At 41.2% G+C, this 15904-nt stretch overlaps 1 protein-coding gene across 1 annotated transcript; it reads right to left on the reverse strand.

Annotated features, from left to right (window-relative positions):
* Positions 1–539: 539 nt before the first annotated feature.
* LOC124255390 (protein DEFECTIVE IN EXINE FORMATION 1-like) lies at positions 540–15220 on the reverse strand. The gene is made up of 13 exons (XM_046689297.1): positions 15057–15220; positions 13422–13647; positions 13122–13229; positions 12557–12658; positions 11184–11305; positions 10508–10640; positions 8904–9080; positions 7851–8047; positions 5481–5607; positions 4575–4871; positions 3978–4112; positions 2533–2690; positions 540–1859 (listed from the first exon to the last, which is right to left on the reverse strand). The coding sequence occupies exons 1-13, from the start codon at positions 15203–15205 to the stop codon at positions 1721–1723; spliced, it is 2070 nt and encodes a 689-aa protein (XP_046545253.1). The 5' UTR covers positions 15206–15220; the 3' UTR covers positions 540–1720.
* Between the last annotated feature and the right edge of the window lie 684 nt (positions 15221–15904).

Raw genomic sequence — 15904 nt, forward strand, 5'->3', positions numbered from 1 at the left:
CAAGTCATGATGTGGTACATGGGAAGACAGCAAAATGCATTGGACATCATTTCAGTAACTGATTCATCAAATTTGGAAACTTGATGAAAGCTTAACAATCACTGAGAGTTGGTGATAGTGCATGCTAATGACAACACTTAGAAGAGCTGCTTAGTTGGCAACAGTACCGTTTTGTCCACTATATCCTGAGATACAATTCAAAACCTGGCACACTGTTTAACACTGTAATACATCTCGCAAAGTTGGGTTAATTCAAGGTGAGGTGAGGTGAAATTGGGTTTTACGTCGTGCTTGAGAATATTTCGTCATATGACGACGTGCATGCGTGTGAATGTGTATGCGCGGCTGCTTGTACTAGCCCAGACTTAAGCTGGTTTAATAGTGCTAGTCGACTGACATACCATGCCGCAGTGAAGCATGAATACCCCACTCAGACACGTTATACTGACTCCGAGCCGACCTATCCTTGTTGTACCCATTAATGCCGAGGGCCAAGCAGGGACAAACAAGTACCATATTTTAACGTCTTTTGGTATGACGGGGTCGGGGGATTGAACCCGCGACCTTCCGCTGCGGGCGGACGCTCTAACCACTACACCACGGAGGCGGTCCATTAATTCAAGGACTACTGGACTGCTGGAAGAGTCTTCACTGACATGATGGACTGTCTATTTCTCACAGGACTCAAGTAATCTGAATGTATTCATCACAATACTACTGATGTTACATGTTTAAAAGTCTGCAGTTTGACTACCAGGATTATGTTCAGATACATTATGACAGACACAGGAAATAGCAAAGACAAACAGATGGACACATGGCACAGTAACAATATGACAGGAACTCCTTGAGCACAACGGTAACAATCTCCTCCACAGAGATCTTGTTCAGTCTGTTCATCAAACATTCAGGCAATGTACAAGAAACCAGAGAAAGTGGGAGATCTTGAAGGTAAAAAGACTCCAAATGTTTCCTAAATCCATTCTCCCAAAGATTGGAGACATGTTGATGTGGTTGCCAGATACCCAGAATCTAGGTACATACTTGGCATGTGTTGTTTTGACTGTCATGGTTAAAACTAGTGTGTGTGAGATGAAACATTACTATTGCACTTACATACGATGGACACTAGCAACTTTGTTCGTTTAACACTGCACTGAGCAATATTCCGCTGTATTCCAGCTTGTAAATAATCAAGTCTGGACAAGACAAGCCAGGTATTGATTTAATGAACTCCATTCCTTATAACAATCATCCACTTTGCGAGCAAGGCCACCTGATCCATTCAGTTGCAACATTTGAGACAGGGTGCTGGGGACCTGGAATCTCCACCTGTACAGCAGCTTCTATATTTTTCCATTGTCTTATTCCAGACACACAGACAAAGATACTTCCTCCTGAAAATGACAGGATTTCACGTATTCATCAGATCCAGAAGTATATGAACTTGCAGCAGCACTCACACATATATACAGGTATGTTTATCAGTGCCATCTGTACAGTCTCACTCATAGCTCCAGGAGGTCTCTCACCATCATAGACTATTTACACAACAAAAGGAGATCGGAAGACTCAATCACCATGTGACACACTGTTGACATCCTGTACAGTTCGGCATTCACACACGTTTGTCGGACATCTTGTCAACATCCTGCAAGTTCTGGATGTTTCCTCTGGACAGACGTACAGTTCAACATTCACACACATCTGTCAGACGTCCTCACTTTGCTTTTGCTGGGAATGTCATTGGTAATAAATCTTTGGCAGGAAATCCATGATTCACTAATAATATTGTTGCCATGGCAACAAAAGGAGCCAAAACCAACCACTGTAGATCTTGGAGAATCAGTTGATTAAATCTGGAATGTGACGCAATTAGAGTATTTTAGTAGATGGTTAAAACAATGTATTACATTACATGTACTCTGACTGAGTAAACATGTAGCACATACAGTTAGGAATAGTGCACATATTGAAGCTTGAAGCACTGATATATTATGAAGAAATAGCCTTCTTCAAACTGATCTGTTAGTCCTGTGCATGTTTTTTGTATTTTGCGTTAATGTATGTCACAGGCAATATTCAAACTACATCATGGTTGTAGGGTTACATTTTTGTGAGATTGCAACACATGGAAAGGTCATATTGCACACACTGAATCACATTCTGTAACACATGGAAATGACATATTGTAACACTTTTGAAGTTGCAACACTGGGCAATCAAATAGCGCTACACATGGCAATCACATATTGCAACCCTGGGCAATCAAATATTGCTACACATAGCAATCACATATTGCAACCCTGGGCAATCAAATATTGCTACACATGGCAATCACATATTGCAACCCTGGGCAATCAAATATTGCTACACATGGCAATCACATATTGCAACACTGGGCAATCAAATATTGCTACACATGGCAATCACATATTGCAATCCTGGGCAATCAGATATTGCTACACATGGCAATCATAACACTTGATCAATACCATCACCACTGTCAGGTTGAATCTATCAATTACTTACTTGAGCGGAAACGTGTCCTTAAATATCTGGCCATGCTGATTAGTCAGCACAACTGTCACATGACCTCGACCTGGAACTGGCCATACAGGAACTTTGAGAGTATATATCCCCGGCTCGGACTGCTGTTCCTCTGCTAGTAGATGCTTGCCGTAATACACCTGCAAACAGGTAAAACACTATCGGTATGATTGGGGATGCAACGATTCACTGACACCTACAATGTAATAGATACATAGGTACAAATGATACATGAATCATCAGTTTGTGAGATGGTGATGTGCTATAAATAGAACAGGAACTGATGGAGCTTATACCATAATGGTGGAGGAGTGAGTGAGTGAGTGAGTTCATTTATTCATTTCAGCCAGATAGCGACGAGACCAAGTTCACACATGTGCCTTACAAACTCAAAGTAATACGCGTAAGCAGTTTATACATACGTGTACACATTTTTGCATTCCACATAATGGTGGAAGTAGCACAATACAGGAAACAGGGCAGAAGATGACGATGTGATTGAAACAAAGGACATGTCTACTGCACATACGCCATCAGTTTGAGCAAATTTTGTGGTGGTTCATCATGATGCCAGCGGTATTGTCAGCTTACATCGAACCCGTGAAGGTCCTGGTTAGAATGAACCTTCAGTAACCCATGCTTGTCGTAAGAGGCGACTAACAGGATCGGGTGGTCAGGCTCGCTGACTTGGTTGACACGTCATTGGTTCCAAATTGCGCAGATCGATGTTCATGCTGTTGGTCACTGGATTGTCTGGTCCAGACTCAATTATTTACAGACTGCCCGCCATATAGCTGGAAAATTACTGAGTGTGGCATAAAACTAAACTCACTCAGTTTATATCGCGACATGTATTTTATCTCGAGATGTCCCATCATACTCAGCTCTAAACATCATACCATCGTGAGTCTATATTTTATAAAAGATTCATACTGCACATAAACAGACTGACCAAATTAAAGATAGTTGGAGACAGACAGTTTTCTCCATTACCTCTTCATGTGCAAGTCATACATTTCAAAAAACATATTCTGAAAGCAGAGGCAATAACAATCAGTTGGAACGAGACACACAATATTTCTTTACATGACCAGTCTGATTATCAATTAGCAGCAATGTTTTAAATTCTCAGAACTGGCAAGAGCTGCATTAAGAAAGAATATCTGACTTCTGTCTCTAAAACCAAATTTTCTTTGATTTTAAGGAGACTTAGTCATTCCATCCACGGAGAGAATACAAGATGATAATGTTGTTTCTTGTTTCAAAAATATACTCATATTGGTAGTTCAATAAAACACTCTGCAGACCATTAAACATCAAAGTATCCTCATTACCCATATCCTGGTATAGATATCTCCATGCATGCGTGCGTGCGTGCGTGCGTGTATCATATGGTACACCAACCTGCAGATCAAAATGCCACCTACTTGAATTGTGTAAGGCGTCTGCTTCGAGAAGGGTGATGTGGGTCCAGCTGACTCCATCACTTGGTACTGCAGCCAGAAGGACCCGCCTGTCACCTCCACCAGATGCCTGGTACTGCTGGCAACGTACATGCCAGTCTACAACAGACATGTTTACATCATACACCACATCACTGGTAATAGGTATCAGGCTAACAACATGAATGAATGTTCTTGAATAAGGTTCAGGATTCATTGCTACAAAAGTCTCTCGTGGAAAGAACCTCTGAATGAATTCTGAGATCACTTGGTGTATTGAAGGTCAGAACTGGAAACATGATAAAGCTATGAGATATATATTGCATCTTTGGCTTGTCTTACAGATGCCAGAGCAATCTGAACAATGGCCACATGTCTTATAACTACTTAATTTAAACTGAAAAGTGAAGGTCATTTGTGGCTGTTCAGTGCAACATTTCAACAAATGCTCAAAGACATCTAACAGTTTCTGGTAAATCTCATCATGATCATTCACTCTACAAGGGTTGAGTCTCAAAGGAAATATCGCCTAATCTCAACCCAGCAATATTTCCTTTCAGGCAAGGACTATACTTCTTGTACCTTCTGGTCATGGACAGTGAAGTCATTGGCTGTTTTTGTGACAGCAGGCCAGGCCAGCAGCTGAATCCCTTGATACCACGTCTCCTCTATCCATTCCCTAGGAAGTGGGTCTACCCCTGTCCCAAGGCAGAACAGAGTGCCGTCATTGGTGGACACCAGGAGCTCCAAGCCCCGGGACATCTGGATCAGCTCATGGCTAACGATCTCCACCAATGAATTCTCCCCCAGAGGCAGGTGGGCCTGACACGTCTGATCCCCGGACACAAAGTACAGGTTGCTGTCATCTGCCACAAACACCTGGAGTCATACCATACACATGATTAAATTTTGATTTATGTTGCATCAGTACTACTACATCAATATGCTGGCTGCCTCTAAACAACTGAGCCTTGACCTGGCAGATCTGCAGCTGACATTATAAGCCATAAAATCAAACCAAAAACATACGACATTAAACAGCATTTTGTCTTGATTTGTCTATGTCAGCTCTGGTGACAGTCATAGGACTGACTGACTGACTGAGTATGGTTTTACGCTACTTTTAGCAATATTCCAGCAACATCACGGCGGGGGACACCAGAAATGGGCTTCACACATTGTACCCATGTGGGGATTCGAACCCGGGTCTTCGGCGTGACGAGCGAACGCTTTAACCACTAGGCTACCCCACCGCCCCGACAGTCATAGGATGCATACATACTTGTGATACAATAATATGTATAATACCGTTAATGCTTCACTATTTTAGTGATTCGGTGGTGAGTAGACAGGGTTGCCTATATTATCTGTATTCTTGTAATGTTACAACAGGGGAATCTTAACTGGGTTCTCAAACTCAGCCCATAACTAAAACATAACTTCCTGTACAAGCATTAAGGAAAGATTCCCATACATTAGATTACATACCAGGTCTATGTCGTGGTCGGTGGAACCAATCTTTGTCAGAAGAATGTTTCCTGCTATCCTTGTGCCAAACTTCATAGGCCATTTCGGGAGAGGTTTTCCATTGGTACCATTCAGAGCATATACATTACTGGAAACAGAGATCATGGTGGTTAACTGTAAAATAGGTACAAGTTACCAACAATAAAGGATATTTCGTTTTCCTCTCAGTTCTATATGATCAAATTCATTTTCATCTACAGGTGAAACATGATACACATCAAAGGTGAAAATTTCAGGATGTCAGTTTCTGTAATACGAGAAGCGCAATGTCTGGAGTATATTCCCACTGCTTCATCAAGTCATTAAGTGATGAAGGAGTAAGAATGTACTCCGAAACGTCATCAGGTGATGAACGAGTGAGAATGTACTCCGAAACGTCATCAGGTGATGAGTGAGTGAGTGAGTGAGTTTGGTTTTACGCTGCTTTTAGCAATATTCCAGCAATATCACGGCTGGAGACACCAGAAATGAGCTTCACACAATGTACCCATGTGGGGATTCGAACCCGGGTCTTCCGCGTAACGAGCGAACGCTTTAACCACTAGGCTACCCCACCGGCCCGTCAGGTGATGAAGGAGTAAGAATGTACTCGGAAACGTCATCAAGTGATGAAGGAGTAAGAATGTACCCCGAAACGTCATCAGGTGATGAAGGAGTAAGAATGTACCCCGAAACGTCATCAGGTGATGAACGAGTGAGAATGTACTCCAAAATGTCATCAAGTGATGAAGGAGTAAGAATGTACCCCGAAACGTCATCAGGTGATGAAGGAGTAAGAATGTACTCGGAAACGTCATCAAGTGATGAAGGAGTAAGAATGTACCCCGAAACGTCATCAGGTGATGAAGGAGTAAGAATGTACCCCGAAACGTCATCAGGTGATGAACGAGTGAGAATGTACTCGGAAACGTCATCAGGTGATGAAGGAGTAAGAATGTACCCCGAAACGTCATCAGGTGATGAAGGAGTAAGAATGTACCCCGAAACGTCATCAGGTGATGAAAGAGTGAGAATGTACCCCGAAACTTCATCAGGTGATGAAGGAGTAAGAATGTACCCTGAAATGTCATCAGGTGATGAAGGAGTGAGAATGTACTCGGAAACGTCATCAGGTGATGAAGGAGTAAGAATGTACTCCAAAATGTCATCAGGTGATGAAGGACTGAGAATGTACTCGAAAACGTCATCAGGTGATGAAGGAGTGAGAATGTACCCTGAAATGTCATCAGGTGATGAAGGAGTGAGAATGTACTCCCGAAATGTCATCAGGTGATGAAGGAGTGAGAATGTACTTGGAAACGTCATCAGGTGATGAAGGAGTGAGAATGTACTCGGAAACGTTATCAGGTGATGAAGGGGTAAGAATGTAACCCGAAATGTCATCAGGTGATGAAGGAGTAAGAATGTAACCCGAAATGTCATCAGGTGATGAAGGAGTGAGAATGTACTCGGAAACGTCATCAGGTGATGAAGGAGTGAGAATGTACTCCAAAATGTCATCAGGTGATGAAGGAGTGAGAATGTACCCCTAAACGTCATCAGGTGATGAAGGAGTGAGAATGTACTCCAAAACGTCATCAGGTGATGAAGGAGTAAGAATGTACCCTTAAACGTTATCAGGTGATGAAGGAGTAAGAATGTACCCCTAAATGTCATCAGGTGATGAAGGAGTGAGAATGTACTCTGAAACGTTATCAGGTGATGAAGGAGTAAGAATGTACCCCGAAACGTCATCGGGTGATGAAGGAGTAAAAATATACACCCAAACATCATGTTCCTCATATTACGGAAGTTGACATCTATAAACTTTCACCTTTAATAACAACAGCTACCTCACCATGTTTACATGGTTCACTGAAAAAACATATTATAGATGTATGTTCATTTCATCATTTGATATTTTTGCATTATTTGACCAGTGTGATTACAGAGTGTTAATAACTCTTAAAAACAAAAAACATACTGAAGTCAGTTCTTCTTAATAAACATGTCAGCAATAAATAGTTGATTTAATTTAATGCAGTATAGTGCAGGATTCCTGTACAAAGCATTTGTAAACATCTATCCATCAAACAATGAGTTTAAATCTCTTATCTAACAATGAAAACTTATCTTTTGCACCCACACCTTATTTTCAAAAATATTTTCAGGCAAGCTTCCAAGAAATAATATCATAACAATTTAGTCTGAGAGCTAAAAACATGAAAAATGAAAAAAAACCTCTGTTTATTTATTATGTTTAAAATTACCCACACCATGTATGACAATGAGAAACACTTACAATCAAAACGAAAATTATATAAATGAGGTTAATTTCCATTAAACACATACCCATTACTCGTTGCTATAATAACATCGAGTATTCCATCCTGATTAACATCCGTGATCCGACTTCCAGGCGATGATGAGCCAGTTACCTCCCCTTCCCACAAGGTGGCACCATCTCTGTCTATACATGCAACATTACCACTTGTGTCTATTCCAATAATCTCAAGCTTTCCATCTCTGTTAATGTCTTCTACTGTCACCTGAAGGAGATAGCGGGATTGAACAGGTAAGCCATTGTCAAGCTGACGAGGAAGATTCAAATGATTATGTGTTATATCACTGGATTATCTGGTCCAGACTCAAGTATTTACAACATGCTGCCATGCAGTTAAACAATAAACAAACAAACGAATATTGTTACAATCTATTAGCTCTTGTTTGTTCTGGATTTCTAAAGTGTAGTCTTTTGAAGCCTGAATGGTATTTAGACCAGTCATAAGTTTGAGTGAGTGAGTGAGTCTGGTTTAACTCTGAACAGTATTCCATCACAGAGTCAGTTTAACAAGGTAGGAAAGTCTGGATTGATGCAGGTGTCGGACATCTACCACTTTGTCGGATGACACGAGCATGGGTATGGTGCTGATCAACCCAAAACAGAATCGCAGCAAGTCAGGATTCGAACCCACAATCACAGGTTTCTGGCATTACCAAGGGGCGCAACTCTGTACAGCAAGGTGCAGCTACTTAGATTACACCCCCACCCATGGTAGGATAAGTAACTGATGACAAGATATTAAGGATTATAAATACTTCATAATAACTGTAGTGATGTTTCAGTGAAGAATCTAACACATAGGTGATGGCTTGATTGCTATCACCAAAATATAATAATGAATAAAACATATTTTTAAAAACCTGATCATCTTTATTATCTTGTCATCATTGTACTTACCTGATATTCTATTTATTTATATATATACCCATACCTTCTATTGTAGAATGGTGAAACTGAAGTAAACCATAAAGACAGTTTTGGTAAAAGAGATGTGGACATTCTGTGATGCATTCTTTCCTCAGTATCTAAACCCACCAGTACCAGTGCTTGGTTCATCTCACCTGACCATGCAAACTGTTCATATTTTTGGGGAAGCCTTTTCGCTGATGACCAAACTTGTCCAGGACATGTAGATTGCCTGCCGACGTAGCAAGCAGAACCTCCAGATCGCTGCCGTTGCTGTCAAGATCAATCACGGTTGGAGTGAACAGAGCGAAGGCAGGAAACTGGGCATGTACCTGCAAAATCAAAATGATTGTTGACTATTTCAGTCTCTCCATACTATAAATACAATTCCAATATAGACTAGGTCTCAAGTACCTGGCCATGAATGCATTAAATCATGGAATAAATATTTAAGTGAGTGAGTATGGTTTTACGCAGCCAATATTCCAGTAATATCACGGTTGGGGACACCAGAAATGGGCTTCCTACATTGACCAATGTGCATCGAACCCCAGGTATAATCTGGGCCAGCCTAGTTTATACCCCGGGGTATATTCTGAACTAGGCCATAGTATACCCCCCTAGCCCAGATTATACCCCTACAGAAAACAAGTGATTAAGGATACTACTATAATTTTATTGTACTTCTCACACAATTAAACACTGGTTACAACATTGAAATGGTCCGATACATTTTCCAGATACAAAGCATAATCAGTGTGAGTTTTTCAAGCTGAAGCTGGCAGGGTACATCAGCCATTGCATTGACTGACCAACTGCACTGTAAATATAAATGTCACATTTTAACAGAATGGCTGTTGACATAACTGCTGCATCTGTTGCCCACATTCCATCTCGTGAAATTCCTGAATTAGTGATGTACTCATTGACATTTTGGTTCAGGAAATGTTTTAGTTCATCATTAATGTCATTGTTCATATGCTGAACCACTCGATCTCGGATAGTGCTGTGACTGTCTTCGGATCCTGTCAGGCTGTAAATGATGCAGCGGAAGTAGCAGTTGCCGTCGCCTTTGGTTCTGTATGTCCGTCAGGGTGCTGTCAAGTCTGTTGATCTTCCGTAATAAATGTCCTTTGAAGAGTTCAGGCCTAATGCAGCAGCCAAACTTTTCAAATCAGTTTTCTCTCAAATTTTCTATTTTTTTGTTCCACCTCAAGCAGGTAACTAACTACTAACCTTGATGATATATCAGCATGGCTGGGTTACGCAAAGTCGAAAATATCACATCGCAGAGAGGCACTAAACAAATGCTTCATAAATTTTGTATTATGCAGTAATGTAAATGAAATGCACCTACAAATTCCTTTAAATGACACCAAGACCATTGCCCTGAGTCACACACTCATATTGAGTGAATTGTCAACATAATTTTTTAGGGGTATAGTCTGGGCTGGAGGGGTATACTTTGGCCTGGTCCAGAATATACCCCCGGGGTATAAACTGGGCTAGCCTATAGTTTACCCCGGGGTATACTCTGGTGGGGGGTTATTCTGGGCTGCTACACCGGGTCTTAGGTGTGACGAGCAAATGCTTTAACCACGAGGCTACCCCATCGCCCCAAATTTTTTAAGAAACATGCATACCCATGGTAGGTCAATGACCCACATTAAGAAATCTGTGCACCCATTTCAAGCTGAGGATTTATTAACAAACCAACACTACAATATAAGATCAAAGATTGATCAAGAAACTGGCGTACCTGTGTTAGATCCAGGTAGACATGCCTTAGAGGTTCCAGGCTGGTCAGATTGAGAACTGTCACACCATCCACCAAATACTGACTGAAGAGTGGACTCTTCAGGTCCTTCAGATGTTGCTGCTTTTCAGGAGTTCTGAAATATGATGTTCGGACCTCCTTGCTTACTAACATCCAAACACAGCCACACAGCATATGATGACCAATTTGTGTCTAAAGAGTAGATAATTGATACTGTCATATAAAATATGATAAAATCACTTTCAGCTGCATAGAAAAAAAGTTTCTAAGGAATAGTGTGGTGAAATGTGTGTGTGTGTGTGTGTGTGTGTGTGTGTGTGTCTGTCTGTCTGTGTGTCTGCGTGTGTGTTCAGTTATTAGAGAAACAAAAGTGAAGAGAGAGTAAGCATACTGACAAAAACCAACTTGGCATGGATCGCACTAAGATCTATAAGGAATGTCAGTTGTCAAGCACAGACTGCACAGCCTGATACATGGGGCACAGGGAATTTGAAAAACAGTTTTTATTCACAATAAGAATGACTGGTGGTGCAAAGTTACATGCTGATGCCTGTGAAACATGCTCTTTTTCCAGCAAGTGTTTCGACCAGCTGATGACCTAAGTCAGTGCTTTTGTATCTCATGGTTTTTTTCTATTTTCTCCTGACAAACTTCACACCTGTAATCCTCTTCATCAAAGAAGTAGGTGACAGGTAGAACCAGTTCCTCAAGCCTTCCGTCACGGTTGAGGTCCGCCAGAGCAGGTGTGGCATATACATGGGGATCCACCGGCAGGTAGGCCTATATACACAGCGGAATACTCAACTGAATTCACAGTATGTAAATATCATCAGTTAAATCTCTCATGAAGTTCTCAAACCCCATACCATCCAACACCCTCCCAAAGCAAGTCCAGTCTCATTGCAATAACATCAGGTCTCTTGCTTGTCTTTGTGGCTATCGGCTCCACAGTACATTCTATAGTCTCCACCAAGTACAACCACTACCCTTTACAGCTCCACAGTACATTCTATAGTCTCCACAAAGTACAACCACTACCCTTTTACAGCTCCACAGTATATTCCATAGTCTCCACAAAGTACAACCACTACCCTTTACAGCTCCACAGTACATTCTATAGTCTCCACCAAGTACAACCACTACCCTTTACAGCTCCACAGTACTTTCTATAGTCTCCACCAAGTACAACCACTACCCTTTACAGCTCCACAGTATATTCCATAGTCTCCACCAAGTACAACCACTACCCTTTACAGCTCCACAGTATATTCCATAGTCTCCACCAAGTACAACCACTACCCTTTACAGCTCCACAGTATATTCCATAGTCTCCACCAAGTACAACCACTCCCCTTTACAGCTTGTGCAACAGACAATACATAGCATCACCATCAACACCCAGAAATACCCCTATCAACAATCTCACCCCTTTGTGATCAGACCCTCCATCATGGAACTGTCAGCTACAAACTTCAGAGACTCTTAAAGTGAGTGACTGAGCTTTTAGCAACATTCCAGCAATATCGCTACAGAGGACACCTGGGTCTTTGGAGTGACAAGCGAACGCTTTAACTACTGGGCTACCCCAACGCCCCGAGACTATTAAAGAAACAGGCCAATATAGATGTAGTTTTCAAGAAGAATAACAGCAATCAAAACACCATTAAAAATGCAGGGAAACATGCTTGTGGACATGCTTATGTTGTTGAAACATCCAGACCTTGTACACTGTTACAGAAACCAAAACCTTGGACTGGGTGGTTAATAACATATACATATACATGTAAAGTTATGCATCACCGTTCACCAAAAATTCAGTTGTTGATTTTTTCATGCTACCAATTGCTGGTCCGTCGACTTTCAGATTTGACAACAAGAATGTTACCGGGTCCAGATTTCAGTGATGTAACACAATACTCTCAATCTGACCTCACATGTCACCATGTACACTGAAGCCTTACATACTGAGCTCTATCAACACGGTCAGTGAAGTAGCTCTATTCTGTAACAACTCAACTGCATGAAACTTACACTTGTCTTTGTGACATGGTCAGCAATATACTGATAGATTTCATCATACCCAGCATACAGAACTTTCTCGTGCCAGTCCTTCAGGACATATACAGGAGGTAGCTGAAACACAGGCAATAGACACATCTGTCATATGGACCAAATATTGAAAATTCAAGGAATTCATAACAATAGGAATATATTATGAGTTTTACCACAATGACTATATCATTGCAGCTACAACACTGGAGTGAGTGAGTGAGTTCAGTTTTATGCCTCACTCAGCGATATTCCACATATATGGCGGTGGTCTGTAAATAACAATCCAGTGATCAACAGCATGAACATCAAACTACACAACTGGGATATGATGACAATTGTCAACCAAGTCAGCAAGCCTGACTACCCAATCCTATTGGTCACCTCTTACAAGCAAGGGTTTACATATCAATTCTAACTCGGACTACAACACTGGAAGCGTACATTAACTTTAAATGGAGTAGATACAATTTAACCCCAAAAATAGTGAAGCCAAATAATCTTTGTGAACACTGATGAGAATCATGACAAAGAACACAGTTGTTACCTGATATGTGTACTGGGGCATGTGTGTTCCATCATACTTGAAAAACTTCAGTTCCCCAGATGACATGACGAAGAGAATGTCCAGCATCCCATCTCCATCAATGTCATACTGAAACAAACACAGACAGATAGATCATTGACTGCTGTAGTTGTGGCTGTAAAATCAACTTAGTGACACTAAATCTACAGGCACTCAAGCTCTACTCTGAAAACACAGTATGTTTATCTCCTAAACATCACTTGAACACATCTTTCCACATTGCATTAAAGATTTGATCAGAAACTTTGAGTTTGACAGTACCTGCAGTGGACTTGAATGTATAGAATTCTCCAAGTTTTGAGAAGGCCAACGTGAGTCCTCCAGTGTTTTGCCATTCTCCCCATTCAACACTGTCAGTGCCTCACTGAACGGAGCAGCAATGACATCCGTCACTCCATCCCCATCCACATCAGCAAGTAGCGGAGATGCAGCAAATGGTGAATATCCCACCTCGGCCTGCCACAGGATCTTCAGGTTATAGCCACATCTGGCAACACAACAAAAACATATGATTAATTATTCTAGTTGCTAAAAGATAACCCATTGGTGACAAAAAGGTGATGTAATAATTAAAAAGGGGGTCTACTTCAAGGGGGCCCTGTGGGCTGTGGCTTTAATCAATGATACATTGGGAGTTTACAGAAGAATAGAAGGCATTGCTGGCACCTGATATAAGCATACTAGCACATGAAACACATTGACAAATACAGATGCTTTAATATAATCATCATAATGCAGCTCAAAACCCAAGGTAATACAGGTGTCAGATGTTTACCTGTTTGCTGACAAACCTAGACACATCACTGAAGCCAAGCAGGATTCGAACCCACAATCATGGCTTTTCGGAAGGATGCATCTCTGCACAGCAAGTTACACAGCAAGTGCCTCCTTTCATGTAGGGAAACATGTTAGTGTAATAGCCGTGGTTTTCACTAAACTATCATTGCCCAGTGACAGCTGAGTTTAGCTAATAAGTATGTAGGAACATAATGTTGAATCAACCTTTCTTGGACTTTGCGTTGTGTACATTTTATTTTAAAGGTGTGCGTTCGGGTTGACTTCTTCTCTACTCAAAACTCAGTGACCAGTTCGTGAATCAGGCATAAAGCCTATTGGGAAATAACAGAGACAAAATGAACAAAGATAATAGTTTATTACAAAAAAAATAGGTAGAAAAATACAAACAAAAACTTATAAATGACAGAATTCTCTCATTCACGTAGCTTACTAACAACTCAGCTACATGAAACCTTGGCCTACCTTGAGAATACAGCACCACAAACTTTAAAAATACGTCATAATACCCTTTTACGTAATGTAATGTGATTTTGTTTGAAAGCACGTTCTCGTCCTTCTCCATTTCCTACTGCTACTCTTCCCCAACCCGGCCTAACACTAATATAAGGAACCTTGCATTCCCTTACATAAGACCTAACATTCCACTCATTAACGGGGAGGGAATGGTCCTGAAACAGGACCTTGGGAAGGAGACATTACCACAAAACAATATGGGAGAACGGCAGGAACTCTTTCCATATTCTCCCCCTTCAAAACAGGGGATGATCAATCCTGAGGATGGAAGATGCACACGAGATCAAGAGACGAGAGCCACAGACGGTTCCTATATTCGCAAAGAGCTGGTTAACAGTAGCTGACATCCTCGTCTGTAGCTGGGAGTGTAGGTAGCATGTCATCGTTGGTCATGTTGACAAGCCGTCCGTGGTTCGCCTCACGGAACTTTGACTTTTATATAGCCGCTTCATCTACATGGTCACACCATGTCGATTGTTGTAAGACTAACACAAGTTGAACAACATTGACAGTAGCATATATTTGCACACCACTTTCACTATTGTTTTCAGTACTAACAGGTTTTTCAAAAGAGTTTGTGTTTACCTTTTTATTTCCTTATGTTCAGATTTCACCTTCGATGCGATATGATGTTCATCTCCACTACAGGACTGAAATGACGTTAACAAAACAACAGATAACCAAATAACACACTCTGAGCCCATGGGCGCAGACATCTTGAAATACAACGCCATCTAAAAAAGGGAGCTAACTCTAGCTGACTGAAGTATTCACTCAATTTCTGCTTGTCTCGGAATGACACGAATTGGTCATGAGTGACAATCAGAATGTTCATTGCACATCACGTACCTGGGCGCAATATATCCTATCAACTTGTGGAACTTGTCCCTGCTCAAACAAAATGTTATTGAAAAAGGAAAGGTAAATCTCAAAATGCATGTTCAAGCTTTTTTTGCAGACCAATCATGTTAATAATACAAATCATCAAATGTAACAGTCAATTGCGCAGATCGATGTGCATGGTGTTGATCACTGGGATGTCTGGTAAAAACTCGATTACTTACAGACCGCCGCCTTATAGCTGGATACCCGTGAAGATCCGGGTTAGAATATTAATCTTCAGTAACCCATGCTTGTCGTAAGACTCGACTAACGTGGTCGAGTGGTCGGGCTCGCTGACTTGGTTGACACGTGTTTTTTTGCGCGGATCGATGCTCATGTTGTTGATCACTGGATTGTCTGGTCCAGACTCGATTATTTACAGACCGCCGCCATATAGCTGGAATATTGCTCAGTGCAGCGTTAGGCAACAAACAACGTTAAGTAGGCCTATTTTGTTTGTCTCAGCATTCCAGTATAATCAAAATGTCCCAAGAAAGGACCGTAAGTCTATCCCTTAGAAAATGTTCGCAACTCACAAACTATTACCATTC

Source organism: Haliotis rubra, unplaced genomic scaffold (assembly GCF_003918875.1).
Source record: "Haliotis rubra isolate DU_JTF1 unplaced genomic scaffold, ASM391887v1 Scf6, whole genome shotgun sequence".
Taxonomy (NCBI): Eukaryota; Metazoa; Mollusca; class Gastropoda; order Lepetellida; family Haliotidae; genus Haliotis; species Haliotis rubra.

Coding starts and splice junctions, on each gene's coding strand:
- LOC124255390 (XM_046689297.1), bottom strand. CDS start 15,205: ATGGCGTTGTATTTCAAGATGTCTGCGCCCATGGGCTCAGAGTGTGTT. Junction 12,659..13,121: donor TGCCCCAGTACACATATCAG/GTAACAACTGTG, acceptor CCTGTGTTTCAG/CTACCTCCTGTATATGTCCT. Junction 1,860..2,532: donor AAGGACACGTTTCCGCTCAA/GTAAGTAATTGA, acceptor GTCACATTCCAG/ATTTAATCAACTGATTCTCC.